The sequence below is a fragment of the Anas platyrhynchos genome, chromosome 8 (genome assembly GCF_047663525.1).
Source record: "Anas platyrhynchos isolate ZD024472 breed Pekin duck chromosome 8, IASCAAS_PekinDuck_T2T, whole genome shotgun sequence".
Classification (NCBI taxonomy): domain Eukaryota; kingdom Metazoa; phylum Chordata; class Aves; order Anseriformes; family Anatidae; genus Anas; species Anas platyrhynchos.
Window position 1 is genome coordinate 16,231,489 of NC_092594.1, and position 26,061 is coordinate 16,257,549.

A 26,061-nucleotide genomic window follows, 5' to 3' on the forward strand; every position below is an offset into this window, starting at 1 on the left:
AGGGGAGAGAGAGAGAGAGAGATGGAAACGGCTCCAGCCACAAAAAATACCTCTGTGGAGCTGCGGGCAGGTGCTGGAGGGCTGCAGCTGGCGCTGCTGAGGTTCCAGGCCCAGGGGACAGCCAAGGGGGTAAAGGTGCAGCAGCAGCAGCCGGGGCTCGCCGTGGAGAGGGGCGAAGGGAGCCGCCGTGGAGCAAGGGCTAGGGAGGAAAGGAAGGCAGCAAACATTATAAATATCCCCCGAATGCTGCAGCTACGCTCAGTAGGAAGGTGTGAAGCTCCAACTAGATGAGCAGCAATTAGCAGCAGCGCAGCAAACGGCAGGCAATGTGAGGAGAATGGTAATGCCGGCGGAGAAAAACACGCGCTAGGGCGGCCTGCGGGGCGCTTCGGCAGCTTACCTGCGACATCAGGGCCTCGCACATCAGCCCGAGGGGCACAGAGCTGGGATTTGAGGTTCAGCCCGCAGGGAAAGCCCGTGCACGGTGCAAACGGGGCACGAGAAAATGCCAGCGCTGGGTCTGCAGTCGGTGATGATGCTAACGCGGTGCTCGAGCCCCGCTTCGGAGGAGATGAGCCTTGGCACGGCTTCCCACCAGGCCAGACGAAACACTGCAGTGAGACAGGCAGATTCGGGCTGGCTACTGTCAGCATTTTCTGGAAAAGCAGCAGCAGACAGAACAGGGCTGTGAGCACGGACTGACCTGGCAGGGGTGGGGATGGATGTGCCCAGGCTGCGGGCAGGAGGTGGCACCGGGGGGCAGCACCCGTGGGTCCCCAGGGCCGTTATTTCCCTGGGTGCTGAGCCTGGCACGATGGACGGGTCCCTGCTGCAGCCCCTGGGGACAGCAGGGTGTGAGGAGGGGGCTCCAGAGCCAGCAGCACCCGCAGCATGGCCTGGAAGGGCTCTGGGGGCACTCGCTGCTAAGTAACACGTCGGCCCCGAAGTTAAGCACGCACCAAATAATTCATAAGGCGGCATGAATTATTGAATAACCTCTCATTATTGCCATCTTAATTACACACCATAAATTTCATACCTAAAGAATACCTTAACACTCTTGCTGAACCATATTTTACTGGGCTCTGATCCGAGGCTTTCAGCACGCCTGCAGGGCTCGAACAGAACGGGGCAGAGGTCCACAATTCCACCATTTGCTCTGCAGCAAAACCAAATAATTTCAAACCCCTCCCTTTCCCCAAATCCTGGGTAATTTCCAGCCCTGAATCACTGTGTTTCTGTCCTCTTCCTGTGGCCGTGAAACCCCTGTTTAAGAGGAGGGGCTGTCTGGAAGCGGAGGGGCTGTTTGCAGGGCAAGGACGTGTTGAAAGGAAAGCAGAGCAGCTCAGCCTGCTCCAGCAGCTCTCCCCTGGGAGCAGCAGCGCTCACCTCCGTGCTGCATCAAGCAGAGCTGTGTTTCCCAGGCCAGACACTGTGCTGGGATTGACACGGGTGCCCCATTTCAGGGCTGTGTGCTTGGGCACGTTCCCCAGCACCGCCGGGGTCCCCCAGGAGCTCCGCTGCTCGGAGAAGAAAGGCTCCTTCTGGGGAAACGGCAGTTCTGCCTGATTTGTGCGAGTTGCCTCCTGCTTTTACGGCAGCCCATAAAACGTATCATCTGTCCTAAAAGACGTGGGCAGGTTATGGCAGGCTCGGCTGAGGGCTGCCTCGCGTGCTTCCCCGCTGGGGACCCCGGGGGAAGGCTCCAAGCCACCAACCCCATCCCGCACGCCCACGGCGCGTCTGCAGCTCCACCAGCACCCCGAGCTGTCTGGGGACTCCGCAGAGAGGGCTTCAGCTGGGGGATGCTCCGCGCTCCCCGGGAGAGCAGGAGCCAGCCACAACTCTATTTTCAGCCGAGGTTTCCAAGGCATTTGTTTACCAGCACTGCCAACAGAGTCTGTTATCACCTCGGCGCTGCTGACAGCTCTCTTTGGAGCTGACTTTTGGGAGAAGGAGCCTAAAAAGCGAGGCAGCAGGGAGGCTCGGGATCCTGTGCAAAACGAGGCTGGGATGCCTGGGCTGGAGGCAGCGCCGGGGCTTTGCAGGAAGAGTGCCACAGCCCTGGGCACCCCAAAAACAGTCACGCCAGGGATGCACAAAGACGCAGGGGAGGCCTCCTGCAGGCTGCGGTGTCATATCTGCCCAGTTTCCCTTGGCTATTCGTTAGGTAATTACCTGGAATATGCTCCTGGAGAGCGAGGGTGAGCCCATGCATGGGCAGGGAGACGAGCTGGGGGTGCAAGGGGCTTCAGCAGCACTCGGGGCAGGGTGGAGGAGGCGATTCGGGGAGCGCTGCTTCCAGTTGCCAGCCTCACGTCACTGCCAGCCATTTCCTGGAGCGAGGAGGAGGTAATTAAATTGTGTCGGGGAAGGGAGGCTGCACCGGTGGCAAGAGCAGATTGAAGCTCCTGATCTCATCAGGGGAAACGCCGGGCTCCAAATTAAATGCGCTCACCGTTTCACGTACCCTCGCTCAGCGTCGTAATGAACCTGGGAATTAATTGTTTGCCCATTTATAACAAGTCCCCTCTCGCTCCGTTCCGCACTCCCCCTCTCCGACCCCTCCGTAATTTGATATTCCGCTTAGAAAACAAATTGGCATTCATTGGAAAATCAATCTTTTCATTGTTTAACTCTCATTTCTCCGGGGAGCAGGGGGGGAATGGAATTACATCCTCTGACGGGAACCCTCCCTACGTGCCTGATGGTGGCTGGGGAGCAGCTGGGGGCTGAGGGTGGCAGCGAGCGATGAGCCGTGGTGGGAGCAGCCCTGTGGGCACAGCCTGGCACCTTTCGGTCCTGGGGGGCCCCGTGGTGTCTCCTCTGGTGGCCCTGGGCACGCTCAGGACCCTGCTTTCTGCCTGGACGAGGGCAGTGCCACCACGGCAGGCAGCTGGCCTGGCAGCGCCACGGCTGCTTCCCGCGGAGACGCTCGCTGCCGAAACGCAGCCCTAATTTTATGGGTAACATTGGTCGTCTTTTACGCTCTCCGCAGGAGAATGAACGGCCGCTTTTATGCGAAAAGGTTTTACTGCGGTATCAGAAAGCACTAATGAACATACAGAGCCAAATTACACGGTACCCCCCGAGCCTCCGCGCCTGGACAGAGATTTACAGCGCGACGAGCAGCAGGCACAGATAAAAGCCTGCAACCAAAGCGGGTCATACGAGTAATCAGGGACGATAAATTTCGGAAAAATTGAGCTGTCAGCCCCTTCTGTCCAGATGCTCAGCTCTATCTCAAAGCTGGATAACTTGGAGCTGCAAAGAGTTAACGCTGCAGCAGCTCGCGCCCTCGCTCAGCTCCTGGGGCTCCCTGCGCCCAGGCTGGGGATGGTGTCTGCACCCCCAGGGGCTGCTGTCCCCATAGCTGGTGACATCGGGGTCCTTGTGGCTGTCCCAGGCCAGAAGCTGATGTGCAAGGAGCAAGCTGGGGCCTGTGAGCCTGCAGGAGCATCGCTGGCACGGGGAGCCCCCTGCCAAGCACCCGGCAAGGGGGCATCAGCGATGCCTCGTGCTGGGATTGCCTTCCCTTCCCTTTGCTCATATTCTCTCTCAGCAGCAGCACGCGAGCGTTTTTGTCAGGCACGTATTAGGAACCATTCGTCATAAAAAAATTAAGGGGTATGGAAATAAAGTGACCTCTCCGAGGGCTTCAATTACGCCGCAAGGTAATTGTGTCTTCCCCGCGCCTCCATCACGGTGTTTGGGAGTCTTCAGCAGCGACTCGTGTATTTATTACAGTTTAAGTATCCTTAGCCCTCAGCTCTTTCCCGTAATGAAAATATATAGTGCAAAACCAGAAGCCGGCAAATAGAGCCTGAGCCACGTGGCCCAGCCGCTGGCAGCAGAAGGGAGCAGCACGGACACCAGGCTCGCACGGGGCTGCTGCCTCCAGAGAAAGAGGGGAAAGGGGGAGAGGCAATTTTTGGGGCTTCCCCTGTCCCTGCCTTGATGGAAGGTGAGCATATTGGGAAGGAGAAGTGGCCTCAAGGGAACGAACTTACTTTGGTGCTGCGGGATGAGGAGCTGAAGGCTGGGTCTGCGCTGAAGGTGCGACAGCAGAGAAGAGCCTTGGCAGATGCCACATGGAAAAAAAAAAGACAAAAATCAATTTTTGACTGTTTTTATCAGAAATACGCAAAGTCTTACACCTTGGGTGAAACAGAGATGATTTAACAAGAATAAAAGCATTGCAAAATCCCCGAGCTATAAATCACTCCCCTTGCAATCTTGCAGCAGAAACGCGTGGCATCGCGTGCAGCATCGGGGCAGGGGGCTGTGCTGGGGGGTGACAGCCCGGGGGAAAGCTGCTGGGGGAGCAGTGACCACCACAGTTATGGTCAGGGCAGCCCCAGCCAGTAATACAGCTACTGGAGGTTGCACTGGATTAGTATAAATTGGGGAAAGCGGGTGCTGCTCCTCCCGCCAGCAGGAAGGGCTCGCAGCGGATCAAAAAGCAGATCTGCAACGTGCAGCTGCCAGAGCTCCCACCCTGCTGCAGATGAAGCGATTTGGTCACGTTTTGTTTTTAAATCTTCTCCTTTTGACCCCCAAAACTACAGCCAAGGGATCAAGAGTGAAGTCTGTTCCCTGGCCCCTGCAGGAGCCGCAGGGATGAGGGTGCAATTACCCGGAGGTGCACATTAAGCCCGGTGCAAGCGCACCCCGGCTGCTTTTCCTCCCCTTGTTCTTATTGATTCTTTTTTTGGCTTGTTCTTGCTTCCTCTTTTTAAAGATTTCTAAATTTATGGACAGCTCAAAGGGAGCGCTGCTGTCGTAATGAGAAAAAATCGCGGCTGTGCGCTGCGGCTTTCTTGCTGTTTCCTTGGGCCCTCGTTGCGTTTGTTTTCATCCGAACGCCATTTCCGTATAATGGTCCCAAACAATATTGCATTAGCTTTAATTCTGACCTTGCCTCAATTCCCAGCAGAAAATTGTTTCAGCTTCGAAACGGCCAGATTTCCTCTTCAGGCCAATGAAAATAAGTCTGCGAGGCTGAAAAGAAGATGTCAAAAGCAGCCACTAAAGATCACTTTAAATGATAACAGTTGTACTTGAAGCAAAAAATAATATACAAAGCTTTCATCTAGCAATTTTCATCCTTGGACAACAAAGTGCTTTACAGCCGAGCTCACTCTCATCAGCCCTGCTTTTAAAGGTGAGAAGAAATAGGGCTTCCTCTTGCTTTGCTGTGGTCCTGCAGCCCAAACCAACTCCAAATACGAGGGTCCTGGCTCTCATCCTCCCCCCATCCCCTGAAATCCCTGCTGAGAAGGCTGCAGAGCGTCTCCCTTTCCGCACCTTGTCATCACGAGGCACAAGATGACACCTCTGGCCCGGCACCTCGTGCTCCTCTTCTGCACCTCCTCAGTGCTCTGGGAGCTACACACTTCTACAGCCATAAAAATATTTTAAAAAAAAACCAAACCATGCAAAACTAAACCTATCCATCCTTGCAGAACAACCCCCTTGGTCACAGTTCTGCCAGCTGAGAGCTGTTTGTGGCTGCCTGCCTCTGCTTCAATGGGTAACGTGGCCCCGTTACCAACCCCGAGGGACTCTGCAGGGTGTATGGGATACCTTACAAATCTGACATGCTGTCCCCATCAGCGGGGAGCACCCCAGCATGGCCCAGCAGAGCTGAGAGCTTCCACTTGTGCCCGGCCAAGTCACGAGGAGTTATCCTGAGCATCAAAAAAAAAAAAAAAAAAAAAAAAAGGAAAAAAACACAGCTGCTTAAAAGTTAGAGGCAAACACAAAGTGGGATACCCCCCAAAAGGCTGCTTTAAATAGAGGCTTCACTTAATTTGGATGTCTTATTCCAGTGAAATCTTATCTGCGAGTTTCAGGGCTGCTTGGGAAATCTTGCTGCCTCACCGGGGAAAAGGCTATTTAAAAAGGATTAAATCTGACAGTCTTCGAGCAAAACGTGGATTTTTTAAGACACGAGCAAAGCTTCAGGAGGAAAAAGGTTAGTGGGCTGTTGCAGATGCAGCTGTGTTTAGGCTAATAAGGCTTAATTTCTAGTTCGATACCAACAGGCTGAATGTGAGAGGCCAGGCTGAGAGCCAGGAGAAGGCTGTGCTGGTGCTGAGGGCACCTCCCAACAGCCCCCCAGGATATTCCCTTGGCTGGAAAAAGCTTTGACAGCCCCTCCAGCCCAGCATCCAGCACAGCTCCCACCAGCCTGGGGCTGCCCCTGCCCAGAATTCGGGCTGGGCTTTATAGGGTGAGGTGCTTTGGGGGAAGCGGGACCTGCCTGAGTCCTCCCCAGCTCCTGCCCTGCGTCCTTCCCAAATGCAGTGCCAGCAGAAGCAGGAGCATCCTACACGGTTTTCTTCCTGCTGCAAACTCCAGATCTGCAGAGCGGATGAATTACATGTACATTGCCCGAATCCCAAAGCTGGATCAATGGGATGAGCTCCGTACCCCGGCAGCAGGTCCCACTCGCTGGGCTCCAGCCTGGAGCTCGTTCCCATACAGGCTGGAAATGCTCCCCTTCCCCACACCACAAACCCCTCAGACCCCCTGGAAGCTGCCCCCTTTCCCACACCACAAACCCCTCAGACCCCCACACATGCAGGAAAATTGCTTTTCGACTCCGCGCTCACAGAAAGCAGCTGTGCGTCGCTTCCCAATACCGAACCCGCTTATAAAAACATGGTTTTGCTCCGCTCTAATTGCTTCAAACGAAGCAATTGCATTACGCTTGGTCCCTTCGCTGCACCTCTCCGGCAGACGCTCTCCACCAGCTCCCGAAATTTGCCCTCGCCATGGATTAGATCTCGATGCTCGGCGAGCGGAAAGGCAGCAGCCCGGCCCCAAATACCTGGCTGGGATGGGAGGGGGGTGAAGCCGGTCCCCAAACCCTACTGCAGGCTGCCAGCGGGTGCCAGGACCACAAGCAGGGGCTTCATTTAGGAACGGGACAGAGCAGGCAGCGCTCCGCCATGACGCAGGGACGCTAACCTGGCACTTAGGTGAGAGGTGGGATAAATAGGCCGACACAGCTGGCACGCTGCAAATGACACGAGCTGGGCCGTAACTCACCCGGCCTGGTCTTCCACATCACGGCTAATGACATTTCTCGTTAATAAGAAGCTTGTCACAGCCCTCTGCTCGCAGGCTGCAGCTGCAGGGCTCGGGGAATCCCTCCTTTGTCAGTGATGCCTGGAGATGCTCCCCTCCGGCGGCAGGGATGTCACTGCTCTGGGTCTGCTCCCTCGGTTTTCCTGTGTGGTATTTGTTCAGCAGGCAGCGAGGGGCACGGATCGGGGCTGTGGGAGCAACAGGACAAGGCCTTTCTGCGTTAGGGTGGCCCCGAATGCCCCCGTATCCTGGGCAGGAGGGCTCGGGCCTTCTCCCAGGCCAGAACCAGGTGACGGAGCGGGGATGCACACACACACACACACACACACACACACAGCTCCGTGTCTGTCCCATTGCCATGGAAACAGCCGTGACACCAGGCGCCGTTACCCGATGACTAATTGCCTAGCAAATGACTGAAACCCCTCCCCAGCCCCCCAGGCCTGCACCTAAACCCCCAGCAGAGGCTGAGGCCTGTCCTTCAGGCACAGGACCTCTTTGGGCTTCACTTTAAATCCACGTTTTCTGAGGACACTTTGGACCTCAGCAGCCACCCAGCCGGGGCTGCAGGCTGCCACCCGAATTTCTGAGATTTCGGGGCTCGGAGCAAGGAAAAGCCCCAGCAGAAGGCGCCTGGCTGAGGCAGCTGATGCGAGAGGCAGGCAGGGGCTCGGCTCTCTGTCTGGGTTGCTTTTAGGGGCCAGCCACCATGAGGGAAGCTGCCCCCAGCCAGGGGCTGCACCGACCACTTGCAGACTCAATCCATCACCCACCACCCAAAACATCCCCCCCTAGAACTAAGTCCTTAATATAAAGTCTTATTTTTCAGAAACAATACAACCCGTTTGCTTCCTCCCCTTTTCCCCCCTTTATACACCAAAGCATGTTTTCCCATTCTGGACGGAAACACTTTTTTTTTCCCCAAAACCTGGGCTGGGGGTGCTGGGGGCAGGCAGCCAGCACCGGCCCCACACAGCACTGGGGTGGCTCCGGCCCCGCAGTGCCCATTAGCACACACACACCAGCGAGTGCCTGGGGGTGGGAGCTTTGCTCACCAAATGTGCTATTAAGATCCTAATCCATTTCATTAGCCCGTTTCATTTGACACGTAGTGAGGCTCAGAGATGCTCTGAGCAGCGGGACGAACGCACAGGGCCCGGCCTGTGGGAAGATCAGCCTTTTCATTAGACCTCTAATTTCCTTTTCCTCCTTTATTAGGTTATTTCCAAAGCTGCAGGGCACCCGGGTCATGCAGCTCTGGCAGAGGGGCCGTGGATTTCCCTTTCTGACAGTAACAAGCCCCTCCACAGGATGTTTTGGGGACTGAAATGATTAAATACAGCTGCAAGAGTGCCTAAATCCTTTCACAGGAGAAAGCCCTGAAGGCACTCAGAGAGGCAGTGCAGAATTCACTACAGACCAGCCAGGGTGCTGATAAACAGCCAGGCTGGGGCTGTATCAATACATTTGACAGATGGGCTGACACCAGTTTTTCAGTTCTGGATCTCTCCAAAACAAACAAATAAGACGATGCACGGCCCTATTTAGGAACCACACGCTGCAGGGGTTATTTGGCACGGGTGGAAAGGCCAGAAGGTACCAAAGAAGCAGGGGGCAGTTTAACAACTTTGTTTCACTTCATCCCACTGACTGCCTTTCAAAATCACTTAGAAAGGGCTACGTTACCTCGGCATCAAACAACTTACTCACCACGAGCTGTCAGACGAGGACAAGCCATGATTTGGGAACGTCGGTGCCCTGCACGGTGTGGGGTCTGTCTCTATCCTGAGCCATGCTGGGGATGCTCTCCCCTTGCTGCTGCACGCCCTACCTCAAGTTTATTGACTTCGTTGAAATGCCACCGTTAGTTACATCCTGATAACGGCTCTGTAAAAGCATCTTTCCTAAACACGTGGACTTCCTGCATAGAAATATACTTGAGACTGCATTAAACCTTCATGCTCTTGAGGAAGCATTTAACAAAGTAATAATTTTGTGAATATAATATTCATCTCGAGAACTATATCATGGTAGTTCTTCAGAAACAGCTGTAAAAGCATGCGTGCAACTCCCTGAATTATTCCCACCGAGGAAAGCTGAATGAGCTGGGGACAGCCTGGATGGGAGCTGGGCACCAGGGCTTCATGGGACCAGCAATGAATTCAGAGATTTTTCTAAACGCACCATCTGCTCCAAAAAAATTAAGCACAGGTGAAGGATAAGAGGAAAAATCCCCCTCTCCAGCAGCCAGAACCTAATCACCCCCTTTCAAATCCCAGTCATCCCAGTGACCAGCCCCAGCCACGGAGCTGGGAAGCACAGACCCCGAGCGCATCAATGGAGAGCTTGTCCTTACTCACTGGTATGAGTTACAGCATGATGGAACAGCCTGCTAAGGCTGCTTTCTGGAACAAATGCTGCCCCCGTGGCTAATCGGAGGAATATTTCCTTCATTGAGAGAAAAAATTAATATTAGTTTTTGGCAGGCACGAGGATGCCAAGTAAATTAGGTGCAGTCGAGCTTTACGGTTACGGTGCCTTTTGGTGCCCCTTCTTGGCCCCGAAAGGGCAGCGATGAAAAATGGGGAATGCAAATGGGAACCTGCAATAACTGGTGCCCCGGAGCAGCAGGAGGCTGGCAATTAACAGCCGACATTAGAGCACAGGGCATAGCCCTACCGTGTCCCCGTGGTGCCACCAGCGGGACGGCTGGCACAGCTCCAGCTCCCCACATCCTAAGGCACGCAGAAAACACCCCGCAGGCTGAGCTCTGCAGCAGTGCCATGGCAAAGGGCAGCGTGAAATGCCCTCCTGCTCTCCGTGTCGGTGGCTCAAGGTGCTGCTTGGCTAGGCAGGAGGTGCTGGGTGGTAATTTGGGGTCACTGAGCTCGTCGAGGTGCTGAGGAACAGCCTCGGCACCGTGCACACAGCCAGAGCGGGGCAGATGGGGTTACAGGAGAGCTGCGAGCAGCAGCCACAGTAAGAGGAGGAAGGGGAAAGCCTGGCAGCACATCCTGCAGGTGGCTGAGGGGCAGAGAATCAAGCAGGATCACACACAGCCCCGCTAACTGCCACCAGCTCATCCTCCGGCAGGCGCCGGTGGAGGAATCCCGCAGGGAACCCAAAACACTCCACGCTGGAAATCACTACTCCCAGCAGCTCTTATTTTTAAACATAGGTTGCAGCCCTTATTTACCAGCAGGCGCAGTGCTGTCAGGAGCACTGACTGCAGATGCCTCGCTTGCCTTTTGCGAAGTAAACCTCCTGTTTTGACTGCGAGCTGATTGATGCTCAGTTATTTGGGGAGGGCTATTTCTAGCGACGCGATGCAAGCCAGAGTTACCAGCCAATTAAGTATTTATGGCCAATTGCGTTTTCCTAGCAAGATGTTTGGAAAGCGGGCACCAATCGCATCAGAGAAACGGGTTAAAACATGCTTTACTATCAACACCCCCATGCTGGCCTAAGAGAAAATGCACAGCCAACGTCCTGCAGCGGCTTCTCTTGGGGCTGTGCTTGGAAACCACCACCAGAATGGGTGTTTTAGGGACAGCACCAGCAAGGCAGCCTGGCTTCAGCCAGTGTACCCCAGCCCCGTGCACAGCACCCTGGTGGGTGCAGGCAGAACCCCCGTGTCCTGCTTTTCCAGCCATCTCTTCCACCAGGCTCCTCTCTTTCTGAACTCACTTGGAAATCCTGCATCCAAACTCAAACCAAAGTGTCTCCCTTTGGGATGCGCCAACAAGGACAACTGCTGCAGCCTCCTTACAAGAAAAAGAAAAATCACCCCTGCTGCCTGTTCCAGATGTTAAGGCATCACCATCACTGTTCCTTTCAGTTGAACACCCAGACACACGCCCTTCCCTTTTCAGTTCCCTTAGGACCAAGCTCCCTGCTTCCACAAGGAAGCGCACAATAAGCCTGGTGATAACGGCGAGGGACAAATCATTTAACAGCTTGTATCGCTTCCTTTCAGTCTGTAGTGGGTTGTTTACAACCCTCTCCAATTTCACTGAAGTAATACTTAACATTTCCTGAGCATGCTCGAGCCCGTGGATGGAACGTACTGCTTGAGTCATCCGCCGCCTGCCGCAGCATCTGCCAGGGACCAAGCAGTGTCTCCTGCTCGCTGCTGGCCACTCGCCCCCAGAGCAGACATCTTCACCCTCCTTTTACAGCATCTTCCACCGCTCACATAGGGACGAGCCGGCTGTCCAAGGTCACTGCAGCCTTTAAAACCAGTGGGTTGTGACGTGGTTGTGCACAAGAGAAGTCAAACACTTCTAGTGCCAATGCAGGAGGTGACAAACATCTCTCCGTTAGGTGTAACCTCGGTTATATCAACCATGGTCACCGAGTTCACTTTCCTGCCAGAGAAGAGGGGCACAGGAGAGACGGGGCTGCAGGTGTTGATTTCAAAGCCTCAAAAGCCCAAAACACCTTGCTTACCTTCGAGGGAGACTGCAGAACATCCGCTTGTTCAAACTGCTAATTGGTGCCCAAACCAAAAGGCAGCGAGAAATCAGTGCCAGGAAATTACAACCACATCTCTCCCTGCTCCTTGCATAATGTGTCTGAAGCAGATGATGCCAGCACAGCACCGAGGGTACAAAGGCTATCTGCTTTCTGTGAAGCTGCTTTCAGCTTCAGCCGAGACGTTAACGCCAGGACAAGCAGGAGCAGCTCCAACGTGCTGGCAGCTCCCCAGCCATAACACAGCCACCTTGCCCCAGTGATTTGTGCCGTGCAGTAAACGCAGCTGTCGGAGATTCACTGTGGAAACTTTTATGCTTAGCGCACACACATATATATAGGGACACAGCACACCATCATTTTTACATTTCACCAGAGAGAAAAATAATTCTCGGGGGTCAAGCAGGGGCACACGCTGCCAGCTCCGGTCTCTGCTGAAGTGGGATCCTTGGAGGAGCACTAAAAAGCTCTGCTCTGAGAGCTGCGTGCTGACAAATATTTGGTGTTAGGAAATACGTCAGCTCATGAGTTCCTACTGTCAGTTTAAGTGGATGGCAGCATAATGCATTGAGGCATACAGCATTAAGACAACGCTGATAAGCACGCTGCGAGCTAGACCCGCACTTGAATCCGAGCTCGCTCTCCCTGCTGAAGAATATTTGTCTGCTCGTCTCTGCTGAAAATCCCAGGAGAACAAAGGATCTTTTGAGAGCAATGTTTTAAACCTAAACATGATGCAACGTAAAAATTTCCTTGGATAAAAGCCAGAGGAGGATATGAAATGCTCAGAAAGAGATAGATGGGTGCTGCCATCCTTGTTAGGTCTAGGACATACCGGTGTCCTTCCCGTTCACGAGTAACTTTTCTGTGAAGCCTGTGTCTGAACAAGTGCTCTTGTGCTTCCAGTCTCAGCAGCCAACGCGCTCCCAAGGCTGTACCCACTGACAGTGGGGACACGTGCTTCAAACCAGCCCTGCTCAAGCCTGGTCCTTGGAGAAACAAGCTGGGCCACGCATTTGGCTGAGCAGGGAGCCAGGAAGAGCTGTCAAGCAGCAGCACCACCGAGCTGGGACAGCAGGCAGAGCCAGACCAAGAGGGAAGCCCACTGCTCACGGCAATTCAAAACGAGAAGCGAACTGTTTTCTTTCATACTCATTTATTCCTGAAAGTGTACAACTAGAATATAAAAATATTCCTTGGTGAAAGCAAAACAGAGAAGGGCAGGAAATGCATGCCAAGTGAAAAACATTTGCATATTCCTCTGAAAGGAGCCTCCAGAGACAGAGCTCGGAGACTCCTCAAGCTTGGAAGCCTGGGCCATGCTTCTCCTTTACAGAAACTTCCCCAGAGCAGATCCATAACTTACCTCCCCGTGACTCATAACTTGGTGGAATTGGTTTCTAGTTTGTTCTCTTTGAGAACCCAATTACTTGAAGTGCATCACAGCAGCAAATGAAAGCAGTGTGCTGCCTTATTTATTATTATGCATTTGTTTTTCCTTACGGTGACTGCATTATAGCTGCCACAAATATGCAAACCAGATGAATTAAAATAGCTCGCTTTCTCAAACATTTCCAATCTCCGAGCCTCGGTACTTCACACGTTCTCCAATACCTGGATTTTTTTTTTTTTTTTGACTAATGAACACTTCTACTTGCTGGAAAATGTTGAATGCAATTAGTACTTCAATCTGCAGCCTCAAAATATGCCGTGTCTGGCAGCTGAGCATTCTGAAAGAGCCCAGTGCTTGGCAGAAGAACTAGAAATCTGAAAGATAAAAGGGAGATTTAAGCACACTCCCACTAAGGCCTGCTGCAGAATTTAATTGGCAAGGTTAGCAATAAAGAGGCTGCAGAGAGAACCACCAAGGTTATGGCACCAGTGCAAGTCACAAAGCAGTAACAAGTTATGATTCCCAGGCTTACAAATTAGAAATCACATTTGGTTCCTCACCTTGCACTCCCCCATACCGAGCTGCACAAATGTGTTCTGATCAAATAAGTCTACTCCTTTGCTCTTCTCAGTCCAGCTTTATCTCTTCAAGGGGAGATACAAATCACTCCGTCCAACCCTTCCGCAATTTCGTCCAGCCTCTGCCTGCACTCCTCCCGCAGCTGCTTCAGCTCTCTCTGCAGGCTGGCCTCTCTCATCTGCAGCTCTCTGATCACCTCTGTAGCACTGACAGCTGGAGCAGGCTCCTTGGATACAGATCTGCTGAAGCTTATTTTGCTGGCAGAATGCTTGCTTCTATACACCAGCCTGCACAAGCCATGCACTTTATTTTTTTTTGGAGCACAAAGGTTTGAAAGATCCAGCAATTTCAGTTCCACGGCTTCCTGGATCTTTAGAACAGTAGCAGGAAAGTCCTCTCTCTGTAGATCTTCTGCTCTTGCTTTCACCTGTAGAGAGGGGAAAAAAATAAAATAAGAACAAGGTAGGTTTCTGTGAAAAACTCATGCCAGGAAACACCACAAAATGTCAAGTTTGGATCGGGATGTTCCAAGGAGACGGGAGCCAAGCGTAAACCCAAGTGCATGGCAGTGCAATCTGAATTAAGCTAACACACGGTTTCCATCAGGTAGCAGCACCAGAGCCCAGAAAGCTGCCTATGGTAATTTGTTTGCAGCTTCACAGTCCAGCAACCCCTCCGCCGATGAGTAATACCCGAGGGCTCTGCACTCGTCCCTCGCGCTGCTGAGGGGGTGGTTTTGCTTCAGAGCAAAACACACGGAGCAAGGAGGGAGATCTAGCGGGGTGACCTTCATCACCGTCGTGCTTTAAGCCGCCGTGTTGTCATAACAGATTAATTGCTTCATGACTAACAGCGTTAATTAAGTTTGCAAATGCTTTCTGTACTTGGCAATGCGAAAAAGTAGGGACGACAACTGTAACCTAGAAATTCCTTCGTTCTCGTTATGGGGCCGCAAGGAGTACAATGAAAACAGTGGAGCAGAGACAAAGCAGTACAGGCTGAGAACAAAATGAACACCAGGCAACACAGTTTCTCTGCGGATAGGCCCAATAAAACAAAGCTTTTCTCGTGACAGAATCACCGTCTGGGTAAAAGCAATTGTATACACTGGGGTTTCTCCAAAGCATTTGATTTAATGTTCTCTAACAATTTGATTTGAAGAACTTGCAAGATGGTAATTGCCTTGCCAATTTTACAAGTGGATTAAACATGAATTCAGTGACTCATCTCCAAACGTAGCTGTCGGTGGCAACACATCCATAAGGAGAGGTACCCTGTGCTAAGGGCCCTTGGGGAAATGGCTCGTGGTCCAACGGCACGGTGTGTCTCATCCCATCTCCAGGTGGTGGCTGGGGTCAAGTTTAACACACACTCAGAGATCACCGGGGGGAAATCCTGGGTGGGGAAGGGCAGCCTGGCACGTGGCAGTCCACAGAGGGGCCATCCTGGCTCCTTCCCCACCCCATAAACGTTTCCCATTTTACCTTGTCACAGCTCTTCCACTGCACTTCTCCATCAGCCAAACCCACACAGCTGGCAGCAGAGCAGAAAGACCACGGGGTCTCAAAGCCTTCTGCTGGGGTAGCGTAGCCAGCTGCCTAAGCAGCTCAGCAGAAAACCAGCAAGTTTTCAGAAAACAAAAAAAAAAACAACACATGGAAACCAAAGAACTCAATGCAGGTCACCCAATGAGACTCAGCCCAGGAAACAAGCCTTGTAAGACCTGAAGAGCTCCAAACATGCCATTTATGCAGAGACAGAACTTGTTTGAGATCCTGGAAGCGAAAGAGGAGGTGGTGAGAGACCAGAGTTTGCCAGCAAAGGCACAGGAAGATCAAATGGATGAAAATTTGAGTTAGACACTCAGCTTCAGATTAAGACGTTGTTTCCTACTGCGAGGATAACGAACCATGAAACGCTCCACTGCAGCTCTGTGGGCGAATCCTTCGGCCAAAGCTCAGTGCTGGTGCACTTCTTCCAGCCTCGCAGCTGCTCTGCAGCCCTTTCCTTCCCCAGCCATGGGTGAGGATGAACTTCTCCTGGGCGTTTTCAGTCTGCAGATCTGCACTAGGATGTTTGTATCTCATGCGTCAGGGCTCAGACCAGTCCTCTGTAAGGTCAGGGATATTTTGGTATCTCAAACACCAGAAATCACTCAGAGCTGCAACTGCAGCTGAATTCCTCCACTGACACCAACGTAGCGAGGGCTTCGTTCACTTATCCCAAGCCTTTTATCGGAATTATCTTCATCTGTTTGGCAGCCAAGTAATTAATCCTCTCCAGAGTCTTCTGATGTGTTATCCCTCCCTACCCTCAACAAAGATCAAGAAAATCAATCAAGTCAGAAAAGGAGTAGGTTCCTCTGAATTTTTCTCAACATCTTAAAGGCTTTATCAACGCAGAACCATCTGTTAAAGGAGACCTCTGTTGACTGAGGAGTTTGAATAGAGAGCTGGAGCAGAGAGAAGTCTCTCCTTGCCCTTGTTCAAGAGCCAAGGGTCCCTCTTTATCATAATCCCTAAGGAACCCCAGGACACCTCTTGCTGTTGGCAAAACGAATAGCTGCTGCCCAATCCTCTAACGACAATTTAGGAGAAACAAAACTGAAAAAATAAATTCAATGTTACCTGGGCTTGCCGCTGCCAATGAATAAATGGCAAGTGAAGTCTGCACAAAGTGGATTTAACAGCGGAATCCAGAACGGGGAACATTTCCTCTTACTTACAGAGAACGAAATCACCAAGCAAACAGAGTCCACAAAACGTTATTTATTTTTTTTTGCATTAAACTCAGGCAGAGCACTAGTAGGGCTGTATAAAAGTACTCCTAATGAAACATAGGTTTTCATACCAGCCAAAAATGGAGGATTTTATTACCTATTGTGCAAGGCACACAATGGAAGAGCACGCTCCTCTCAGCAGTAAGTGTGCTGAGTTTTAACTCATCATAGGAACAGCTGCGATAGGAATTACTGTAGTGAAGCAGGAGCAGCTGTAAAGACAAGGACAACGACCTAGCTGTAAAGCACTCAGGGAAACAAAAGTATGAGGATGGCACTGCACATGCTGCCTTCTGTAAGCTTCTGTAAGGAGAACCAACGTTTTCTGGGACAGAAAAATTTCTAGATTCATTTGGTAAGAGAAAATTTCAATATAATGGCTATGAAGTAAGCCAGCAAGTTTTGTAAAGCGCTATTTATATCACAGAAATCTGGAGTTGGGTAACTAGTTCGGTTTATTTTTTGCTCTGCTCTTCCTGGTAAGAGTAAGTTCTGCAACCACATATGTTCACAAATATCCTTGTTGAACAGCTGAAGTCTCTAGAGGTTACCTTCAAGTAATGTTCTTCACTCTTCACATCCTGAAGACTTGTGAAAACACTCGATAACCTCCCTCCTGCATGGTTAATTGATGCTTTTTAACAGCTTGCTATCTCCCATTAGTCAGCACGCAATGATTATTCTGTACTGCAAAACAATCTCAGCAGACCACCGCGCATCAGACAAACACACTACAAAAGGTAAGGAGCCTCAGCATTTCGTGCCTGCCCCTCTCTATCCTTTCAGTCTCAATCTAGCAGCTGGAACTTCGACTCCTAATTAGGCTCACGGTGTTGTCTGACAGCTGCTGCGCATCCTCTCCGAATAAATACAACAAGATAATCATCGTTTGCACTGCCACAGGAACCACCTCATCCCAGAGGGACCCTGCGTGTTCTGAGAAAAGCCACACCAAACACAGAGGGAATCAGCTGATGGGAAATCCACATCTTCCAACTGGCACACACCTTGCTCTGGAGTGAGTACCGATCCGGTTAGCTCTTCACAACATTTTTGCATGCCTCTAAGTACAACGGAGCTGTTACTTACTTCTCATCCTCCTGCTGGTGCCCTCCGACCCTGCCTCACCATGCCAACAACTCTGCTGGGGACAGGAGAGTGGCCACACTGCCCTGGCTGCTCCTCAATCTCTGGAAGTCTTCCAGAAGGCTACTGCAGGTTTCAAAACATATTAAAAATTAAAAGCTAAAGGAAAAACTACAACGATTTTACAGGAGAAGGCAAGGCACAAGTGGCTTTGTCTTCTCCCAGGAACAGGAGGGACCTCAAACCTGCGCACCCCTACGGACACTGTTAGCTCCCCCGCCACCACCTTTTCTAAAATTTCTCCTACCTAAGGTAGGTGGCTGGATGAGAAGGACAGCCAGTGGCATCTCAGCTCTTTTCAGCCCTAGGAATCTTCTAGCTTGGAATAAATGTTATAGCGCTGGGTTTGGTGAGCACTTCTTGGAAAGGGTAACGTGTCTGACACTTTGCACAAGCTGCTTCCCACTTTCTCCGCATGTTCTGAGGTTTTGAGGCCAGAAGAGTACTACCCAGCCTCGCCTTCTCTGGATGGTGGATGCATTTGTCATGGGGACAGTCCCAGCCTCCAGCTGCCCGCTTTGTGGGAGGTCTGCTCTCACCAACTGCTTACCATGAGCAATCCATTTAGCTCATCCGATCTCCCCTCCAATATCAGCCCTTCCAGCCCTTCCTAATTGCTGTGGTTTCCTCAGCTCCCTCGCATTTGCCTGCACCTTGCTGGTAATGAGCTGCCTGGGGTTGTGTGTCTCATTCTGCATGGCGCGGAAAGATCCCCACGAGGCTGCTCTGCCTCCGAGTTTTAACAGCTTGCTAACAAAAAGTGCAATAAAAATGATGCAAAAAAAAATTGTTCTTTTTCTGCTAAGCAGCAAGACGGATGGGAACAGACTTGGGGAGAATTTGGCCAAAACGTACAACATCCTAAAAAGATCCTACAAGATCTAGAAAACCACGTAACATTGTTTAAATCATTTCCAGGAATGACCTAACAATAGTGGCAATCTTCCAAAGGCTGGATGTCAATAATTCAGCTTGGAAAAACTTCACGTGGCAACCCAGAAGCCTCAAACAGCAAACAAACACTGTGCCCCACTCAGGTATGTGCATGAAGGAAGCCACCAGAGCTAGGGATGCAGCAACAAAAGGTCCAAACACCTTTTTCAAGGAAGAGAATAAGGGTGAGAGCACGGGAGCACTTCCATTTTCTGAACACGCTGCTTCGAGGAAGCAGCAGCAAACCAAATTGTGGAGCCCCTTTTGAAGTGGCTGATAAGGACTGGAATCATGTCACTATTTTTAAAACACAATCTCTTCAAATCACTCCAAGAGCACTGCAGAAATGGCTATAACAATGCTATTGTTCCCAAAACAAGCTGCATGAGCCTCCAAACAGCACATTTTCTGCCTCCAGTCCTATCTGACTACTCACCTCTCCCACATTTCTCGTATGAATGGAGAAGACCCTATATGCATATGACATAAAACACAAATTATTCTTCCCACTCAACACAAATAACACAAGATGCGATGCTAGTCCTTGCTAGAAAGCACAGTGCAACCTGCTCCTTTGTGCTCGGAGCCACAAGGAACGAACAAAAAACCTCAGATCTTGTCTTTTGGGGTTGGGCAGGGAAAGGAAATTAGGAAATATGAATGGATGAGATATCCACACCATTAAGTCACACTGCCTCTGCTATCGGGGGCGTAATCGCCCAACCCCTTTCATCAACTCATCCAGTTCCTCCGAAAACACCAAACAGCAGCCAACTCGCAGGATATTTATTCCCAAAGGAAGCACGCTTCAGAGCTTCACTTTAAAGCTATCGTATCCGCAACAGCCCCCTGTATTTGAGGAGCCGAAAAGGGTGAAGCGGAATATTACATGCTGAGAATTACTTGGTTAATTAGGGGAAAATAGAAAATATTTTGCAGAAATAGGAAAGGGCTGCCAGGCCAGCTGGTGCACTCACCTGGCTGGCTCTGAGCTGCTCCCCAGGGCATGGCAACATCCCAAGCACGGCACTGGGAGGCATTCCCCCAGCTACAGGAGCTGCCCTCCGAGCTCTCCATCTCCACGTGTACCGAGCAGGCTCAGCCAGCAGGCAAGCATCGCTTACAGATACAGATCTATGAGTAAAAAATGAAAGCGGGATAACGATGGAGATACGGGCATCGCTCACAGACTGCCGTCAGGGATGCTGTGCAGAAATCCTGACAGCCGAGTGCTGGAAAACAGGCAGAGCAAAACAAGGCTGGTTTCGAAGTTTGCAGACTTATCCCTATCAGCCCAGCGGCTGAACCTCGCGAACACTTGTCTTCATAACGACTAAAATAACACAGCTTATAAACGATCAGTATTTATATATACCCTTTGCTCTGTCTCAGGGTTTATCCCACCACCACCTCCTCCAAGAAAAGCCTTGCAGAACTGCTGACAGTCTATCTGGGATACAGGGAGCACGATAGAGAAGGATTTGCAGATTACTTTTAAGAGAGCCCTCTCTGCCTGCATGGAAAAAGCAGCACCAAGTGCAAAAGGAAAGAGAACAAAAGGAAGTAATAAGCAAAAGGATCAAAAACATAGCAGGGGAAAGAGCAGAGTCCACTCTAAGCGTAGCAGAAGGACCTGTAAGTATTAAATAAAAGCGGAATATGATAAAACCAGTCACAGGGATCCCAGAATTCCCACCCACCACCTTTCTGTGTGCCTGTACAAGAATGCACTGACTATGGAAATGCAATTTCTGCACCTTACTGCACACACAGGAACGGAGAAGTGCTGAAAACACCCACCACTGCCCGTCTGGGGAAGCAGATGCTCAAGCAGAGTTCACCCCAAACTTCGTCAGGGATGAGCAGGAACTGAACAAGCCACGAGCACGGCTCTCCACGTCTGTGTGGCTGTTTTCTGTACAGAACAGACAGTCATAACCCAAACACTGTGCATCTCTAAAGGCATAAAAGGGAATCCTTTTTCACACATAAGTAGGGTCAGGGCTTCACATTTCTTTAACAATGAGCAAATAAAAAAAAAATCGACTAGCCAAACCGTTTTAAGTCATACTTCAGTGTATGATAAATGCTTTCCTTCCATAGCAGGGGGAGACAGGACACGCCACGACACAGCCCTGTGAAATTCAAACATCTGCTGAGCAGCATCTTCCAAAAAAAAAAATCAGACCCCCAATGTTCAGAAAAGTATCTAAAGGCACTTGCTGCTTATACAGAAAGCCACGGATAAAGTACCAGCAAGTCTCTGCAATCAGCTCTTCTGGAAGCACTACAACACGGAGGAATTTTTTAGAGTAAAACACCTGCTTCCTTATTCTAATTTCCAATTCATGTCCTCTAATAGCTTGCCCAAATGTCATTTCAAGCCGCTATGAAAGCTATAGAGTTAGCACTGCAGCTCTGTAAACTTGTCTCATTGAATCAAGCGTCTTTGCTAGAAGCTTTCAAGGTTTTTAATTTTCTGCAGCAGTTTCTGCAACCTGAGAGAGTAACCAGTTAAAAACCCTGGAAACCATAATTTCCTATTTTAACAGCTGAACATTTCCTACAATGTCCTGCCTAAATGAGGTTTCTTTCTTCTTGTGTGATCCTTGATTGTACACAGAGAGATTTGATGTTCGCCTGAAATAGCCCATTTAATAGCAACACACACATGCATTTAGAGATTTAAAGCCCAAATGAACTGCTTAAGTAGTCTAACCTTCTGCACAGCACAGGCTGCAGTATTTCACCTAGTAATTTCTACGTTTTGGTAAGCTACAGGGTCTCTTCTAGAAACAAACTTTTTTTTCTTAAACACAAGCTCCAGTTGATCAAAACCCCACCCTATCGCAATGTTATTTCAGCAGTAAGATGTATTTATTGTTTAAAATGTCCATCTTTTTGCTAAGTTCTGCCTCAGCCACTAGGTCTTGCTATGCCATTTTCCACCTCAAAAAAGACTTCTACTTTCCAAGCACCACTTCTGTCTAGGAACTTACACAACATGATCCAGCAATAACTTCGCCTTGGTTCAGTTACACCTCCCTAACCTCTCACCTAGAAGCACCAACTAGCATTTTCTAATTGTGATGGTGGTGTAAGTGGGACCATCACGTTTCGTTAAGCCCTGAATTGTGATCTGTATTTTATTCATCAGTAGCAGATAGTAAAAGTTACCAATAATCTATATAATAGATAATAATCTATCGATAATCTTTTCCATGACCCTACTACCTTCTGTTTCATGAGCCACAAACCACAGAAGTCTGTATATACCCAATACCTGAAACCGTAAGCAGATCAAACTGGTTCAAGGTACACACGTGGGTATTTCTTACTGAAAACTCAAAGCTCTGGCTTATCAAATAGCTAATAGCTGCAGCAAAATTTCACTTTAGTATAATTACTGACTTTTAACAGTCAAATTCAGCGAGAGGAAAAACCTTAGGCCTTTGGAGTTGATGAAGAATAAACAAAAGGGGTGATATGAAAGTAATATTAATGGGTGCGTTATTTCTACTATAAACTCTTGAAGACATTTCTGAAGGATTGTAAAGCTGAGCTACAGCAACTGACAGAATATGTAATTATACAAGCAGCTGCATTCCAAATTTTGCCCGGATTTGCAATTTCCTGCAATTAGAGAGGAATGTATACATCTCCATCTTATGCATTTTAAGCAAGACACTCACTATTCAAATATTAGCTGCCAGGCACACCTATTGTCATTTCAAACCAAAACGACAGGGAAGCCGTGGAGAGGCAATACACCTACTTTATCTAGCAAGAGAAGGCCAGCTTTTAACCGGGGGAGGAGTTCTCTGAGGAGAAACTAAAAATATAATGCTAATATCAGAAACGCACAGAGCTGCAACCAACGAGAGCAGCTACAGCAGCCTGGCCAGGCACTGCTGCTGCGTGCTTATTTCGTTGTACTCTGAATACTGCAAAGCACCTCCTGAGCCTTCAGGGTGGGATCCACGCTGTTCTCCAGTGGACAGCTTGAGGACAGTGAGGAAGCACAGTAACAAATATTTAAGAGCTCATTAGAGCACCAGAGAGAGATCATTTGGTGCAGAGGAGTAACCTGACCTCGCAGGGATGCAGACCTCATTTCTGTCGTCGTTTTTGTCTTTCTCCCCCAAAACAGACCACCAAGTCAGTCTGCTTTTGGCATCATGTATTAAAATGCCACATTGATAGGAGTCAGGAAAATCAGTCAAGCTTAAGATGCAGGAAAAGGATAAAGGATTAAGAAAACAGGAAAGGAACGGCAGTAAGATTTTCCAGTGTCTTTACCAGAAAATGCAAAGTAAACCTGCAAATACCAGTGCGAAACACAAAAGTGCAGGACTGATAAGAACACTGCCTGTTTGCTGAGCCCATGAATATCTATCGCACAGGAAGAGGGAAAGGGAAATTAATCCTCTTAGGCCCAAAAGCAACCAAACTCGGTGGCTGCTCTGAACTGTGCCCAAGGACTGCGGGGGCTGCGCTGGGGTGGGATTGTTAAAGGACACACCAGAGGCGAGCAGAAAGGGAGCTACTGCTGAAAACCTCCAGCTACACACCTCTCACCACAGCACCACAAAGAAGTTTCCTGCCTTGCAGATATTTTCTGAAATCTCTGTTCCTCGGTTTTAGCATGAGCAGTTTGCTTTCCCAGCGTTTAGCTTTTGAGGAGCACTGAACTCAAAAAAGAAAAAAAACAGTTGGGGATCAAAAACGTAATGTGATTATTTGGAGCGACGCTGTTGGCAGAACCAGCCAGGAACAAATCCCAGAACAGTAGCTGGACTTCAGAGAAATCAGCAATCTCTGCATCACCTCTGCGCTGCTAAAAAGATCCCAGCATGAGAAAAAGAGACAAAGCATGGACACAAACATGTAACAAGACTGCCAAAATCACCGTACTCTAGAGCCAGAGAGCATCTAAACCTCTTCAGCTACTTCTCGAGACGGTGTGTAAGCCCACCAGGAGGCATCCCACCATCCACTACAGACCCACTGCTCTTGGGAAGGTGGCAGAGCTACAGGCAGGAGCATCAAACTTGCACGTTCTTTACCAGTGATTACAGGGAGATGCAGTTCAGGCTTGTGAAAATCTCATAGGGCACATCCTAAAATGCAAGGGGGACGAGAGATAATGCAAAGGGAACACGAGATAAACACTTATTTCATTCTATTAATTACAATAACCAAAAAAAAACCAGCCTAACGGCCCAGACTTTTATAATGAATGAGTCGTTTATAATGCATTTCTTTTTAATTAGTTTCATCTTTACACATTAAATCTTTGCATTCATCTAAAGAACCACCCAAATTAATGTTGTAACATGCACATCCTGAAAATACTCGAAAAGCACAGAACATCAGCTTCGGTCTGTTAGATTAGATTTAGGCACTCGCAAGAAGACTGCGGTGCTACTTTGAAAAAGACACTGACAACGACAAATTACTAAAGAAGGCGGCCAACAAGCCTTGCTTCACATAATAAATTGCTCACTTATCTTTCAATTTGTTCTTCCAAATTTTTATCTTGGGCAGCAGAGACAAACAGAGACACCGTGAGATACCATCTCAGATCTAAGTGCCACGGAGGGCCCCACTTCGCTGTAAGCACAGCTCTATCACTCCCAGCAACGTGAAAGTGGGCACTTCAGAAACCAAAGTGCTGCTTGTGGCTGGCACTTCTCTATATTATCCTGCTCTGGGACGACAGGATGCGAAGCTGAGAAGTCAAGCAATGCAGCACCTGTATACACAGCCCAAAAAAGGAACGTTTATACAAACCACTCCTCAAATAGACCGGTGAGAGTAAGGTATTATCACCTAGTAATTCAGATTTTTGGAAAATGGTCTTTCTTATGGAAAAAAAATACATGGAAAATCAAAAAATAAGCAGTTTCTTCAAACCAGTAAAATTCCAGTTAGTTCAAACCGGTTCAATTTCAGTTTCCTTGCCACCTCTGAGCGCTTTGAGTGACCGCTGCAGAACATCCAACAGCACCCAGCCCTGTGGCTCTCTCCCTGCTTTTTGGGGAACCAGGAGCTGTGTATCCACCAAAGGTCATTGCAGCAACCCAGCCCAAACACAGCCATGGCATGAGGCAAATGAACAGTAACCCTCAGGTGGAGATTTGTCAAAAATAAAACATTTTCAGAGTTTCAGTGAAAAATCAGGTGTTTTTGCAAGCCACTACTCTAAGAACTCATCCAGCCGAAGCAGTTTCTCTGACAGTTTTGGTGGTGAATTAGCAGCTGTAGTGGATGTGAGGCTGCTTGAACGGCCATCGTGGCTCTGGCAGAAGTTAAAGGCTGAGCCCCGCAGAGAGCCTGCAAAGGGAAAAATCACACAGCTCTCATTTTGGAGACAGACGATGAGATGAAGAGTTAAAAGTTGTGAGTTGTGAGCTCAGCAGTGTACTGTTGCCTTATTTAGATGCATTTCTGTCCGGGAAGAAGAGATCTGACAATATTAAATTACGGATTTACTTTTATGTCAGTTCTTCTACAAGCACAAGGGACAAAGAATCTGAAATGAGTTGGATATTTTTTTTCTCTTATGATCAAGCACCCTCGATTTCAGGGCAGACAGCTGAGAGGAAAAGGCCAAGGTTTTAAGCAAACAGAAAACCTTGGAGTTAAGCTTTGAATGCACGAATAGTCTTTCCCAAAAGCACCAAGCTCCTATCAGCTCACCCCAAAACCAAGCAGCACTGTGGAATACACAAAATGCTCGCAGCTCCTGCTGGCAGAGGAAGAACTCATCCCAATTTTGGCCATGTTTTATGTATGCCTTTAACTGTGAAAACATAAGTATACACTTATTTCCCTAAAAATGCACTAAAACATTTACAGTGGCTACAAAACGTGCTTTCTCATTGGATTTTTTTTTTTTTTTTTTTACAGTTTATTGTTAAATAAGGCTCATCTAAAATTTATTGGAGTATAATTCTTCAGCTGCATTTACTGCATGTTTCATTGCCTTGGTCGGTATCCAGTATCTTGGTAAATAATGCAAGTAAAATATTAACACTGGTTATCGATTATGCCCTAACCGATCCTGTCACCTGAGCAAACATTCTGCATTTTGGCAACGAAAGGGAAAAACTGCATCTTTTGGGAAGCAAGAAAAAATAATATTCCACCCACACTTAGTTCAAACCTCGGAGTTCTGCACACAAAACAGGAGACAGCACTCTAGTTTTCAATGTTTCTCTCTTCCCTATGGAGCCGGAGTCTTTTAGAATACACGAGCCCCATGAAAAATGTCAGGCTGGATAATTTATTTTCAGTTAGAGAGTTTTTGTGTGTGTTTGAAATCAGTTTGCTGATTTAGCAACTGGTAGATAGAGTCTCTCTCACAGTTCAGCACTCATTCAGCAATCTGCAGAGCAAGTTACATCTGCAAACAAAGAATATTTATCTTTTTCATCTGTTTGTATGCTGCAAGCTGAGCATTGACTATTCAAGTCCGACCAACCTGCTGAAGTCCTCAGAAGAGAGAAAGACTCTTTCAAAAACCTCCCAGCTCTGCTCATCTGCAGTAACTTTCCACGTGCTAAAACTTATGCTTTACATGCTAAACTTAAGCCAGGCTAACTAGGGGCTGCAGGTCTAATGCAAACATTAGATTTGGCTGTTAAGAAGAGGAATGATG

The 26,061-nt window shown here is 49.2% G+C and overlaps 2 protein-coding genes across 4 annotated transcripts in view; both read right to left on the reverse strand.

Moving 5' to 3' along the window:
• LOC101799814 (transmembrane protein 121) overlaps nucleotides 1-12,577 on the reverse strand; it is a 48,635-nt gene extending 36,058 nt beyond the window's left edge. Inside the window, exons 1-10 of one of the 2 annotated variants that reach the window (XR_011810935.1) lie at nucleotides 7,057-12,577; nucleotides 5,308-5,690; nucleotides 4,917-5,001; nucleotides 4,011-4,076; nucleotides 2,459-2,493; nucleotides 2,179-2,336; nucleotides 1,051-1,159; nucleotides 704-838; nucleotides 401-611; nucleotides 51-199 (exon numbers count right to left, since the gene is read on the reverse strand). The gene's annotated coding sequence lies outside the window, so the exon portion shown is untranslated. The remainder of the gene's footprint in view (nucleotides 1-50; nucleotides 200-400; nucleotides 612-703; nucleotides 839-1,050; nucleotides 1,160-2,178; nucleotides 2,337-2,458; nucleotides 2,494-4,010; nucleotides 4,077-4,916; nucleotides 5,002-5,307; nucleotides 5,691-7,056) is intronic. The other variant, XR_011810934.1, reaches the window with a different exon arrangement.
• A 130-nt stretch (nucleotides 12,578-12,707) lies between these two features.
• Nucleotides 12,708-26,061, reverse strand: part of TEDC1 (tubulin epsilon and delta complex 1) — a 69,531-nt gene continuing 56,177 nt past the window's right edge. For both annotated transcript variants that reach the window (XM_072041686.1, XM_027463176.3), the window contains exon 8: nucleotides 12,708-13,967. In XM_072041686.1, the coding sequence (XP_071897787.1) occupies nucleotides 13,608-13,967 (360 nt within the window). In that variant the 3' untranslated portion in view covers nucleotides 12,708-13,607. The remainder of the gene's footprint in view (nucleotides 13,968-26,061) is intronic.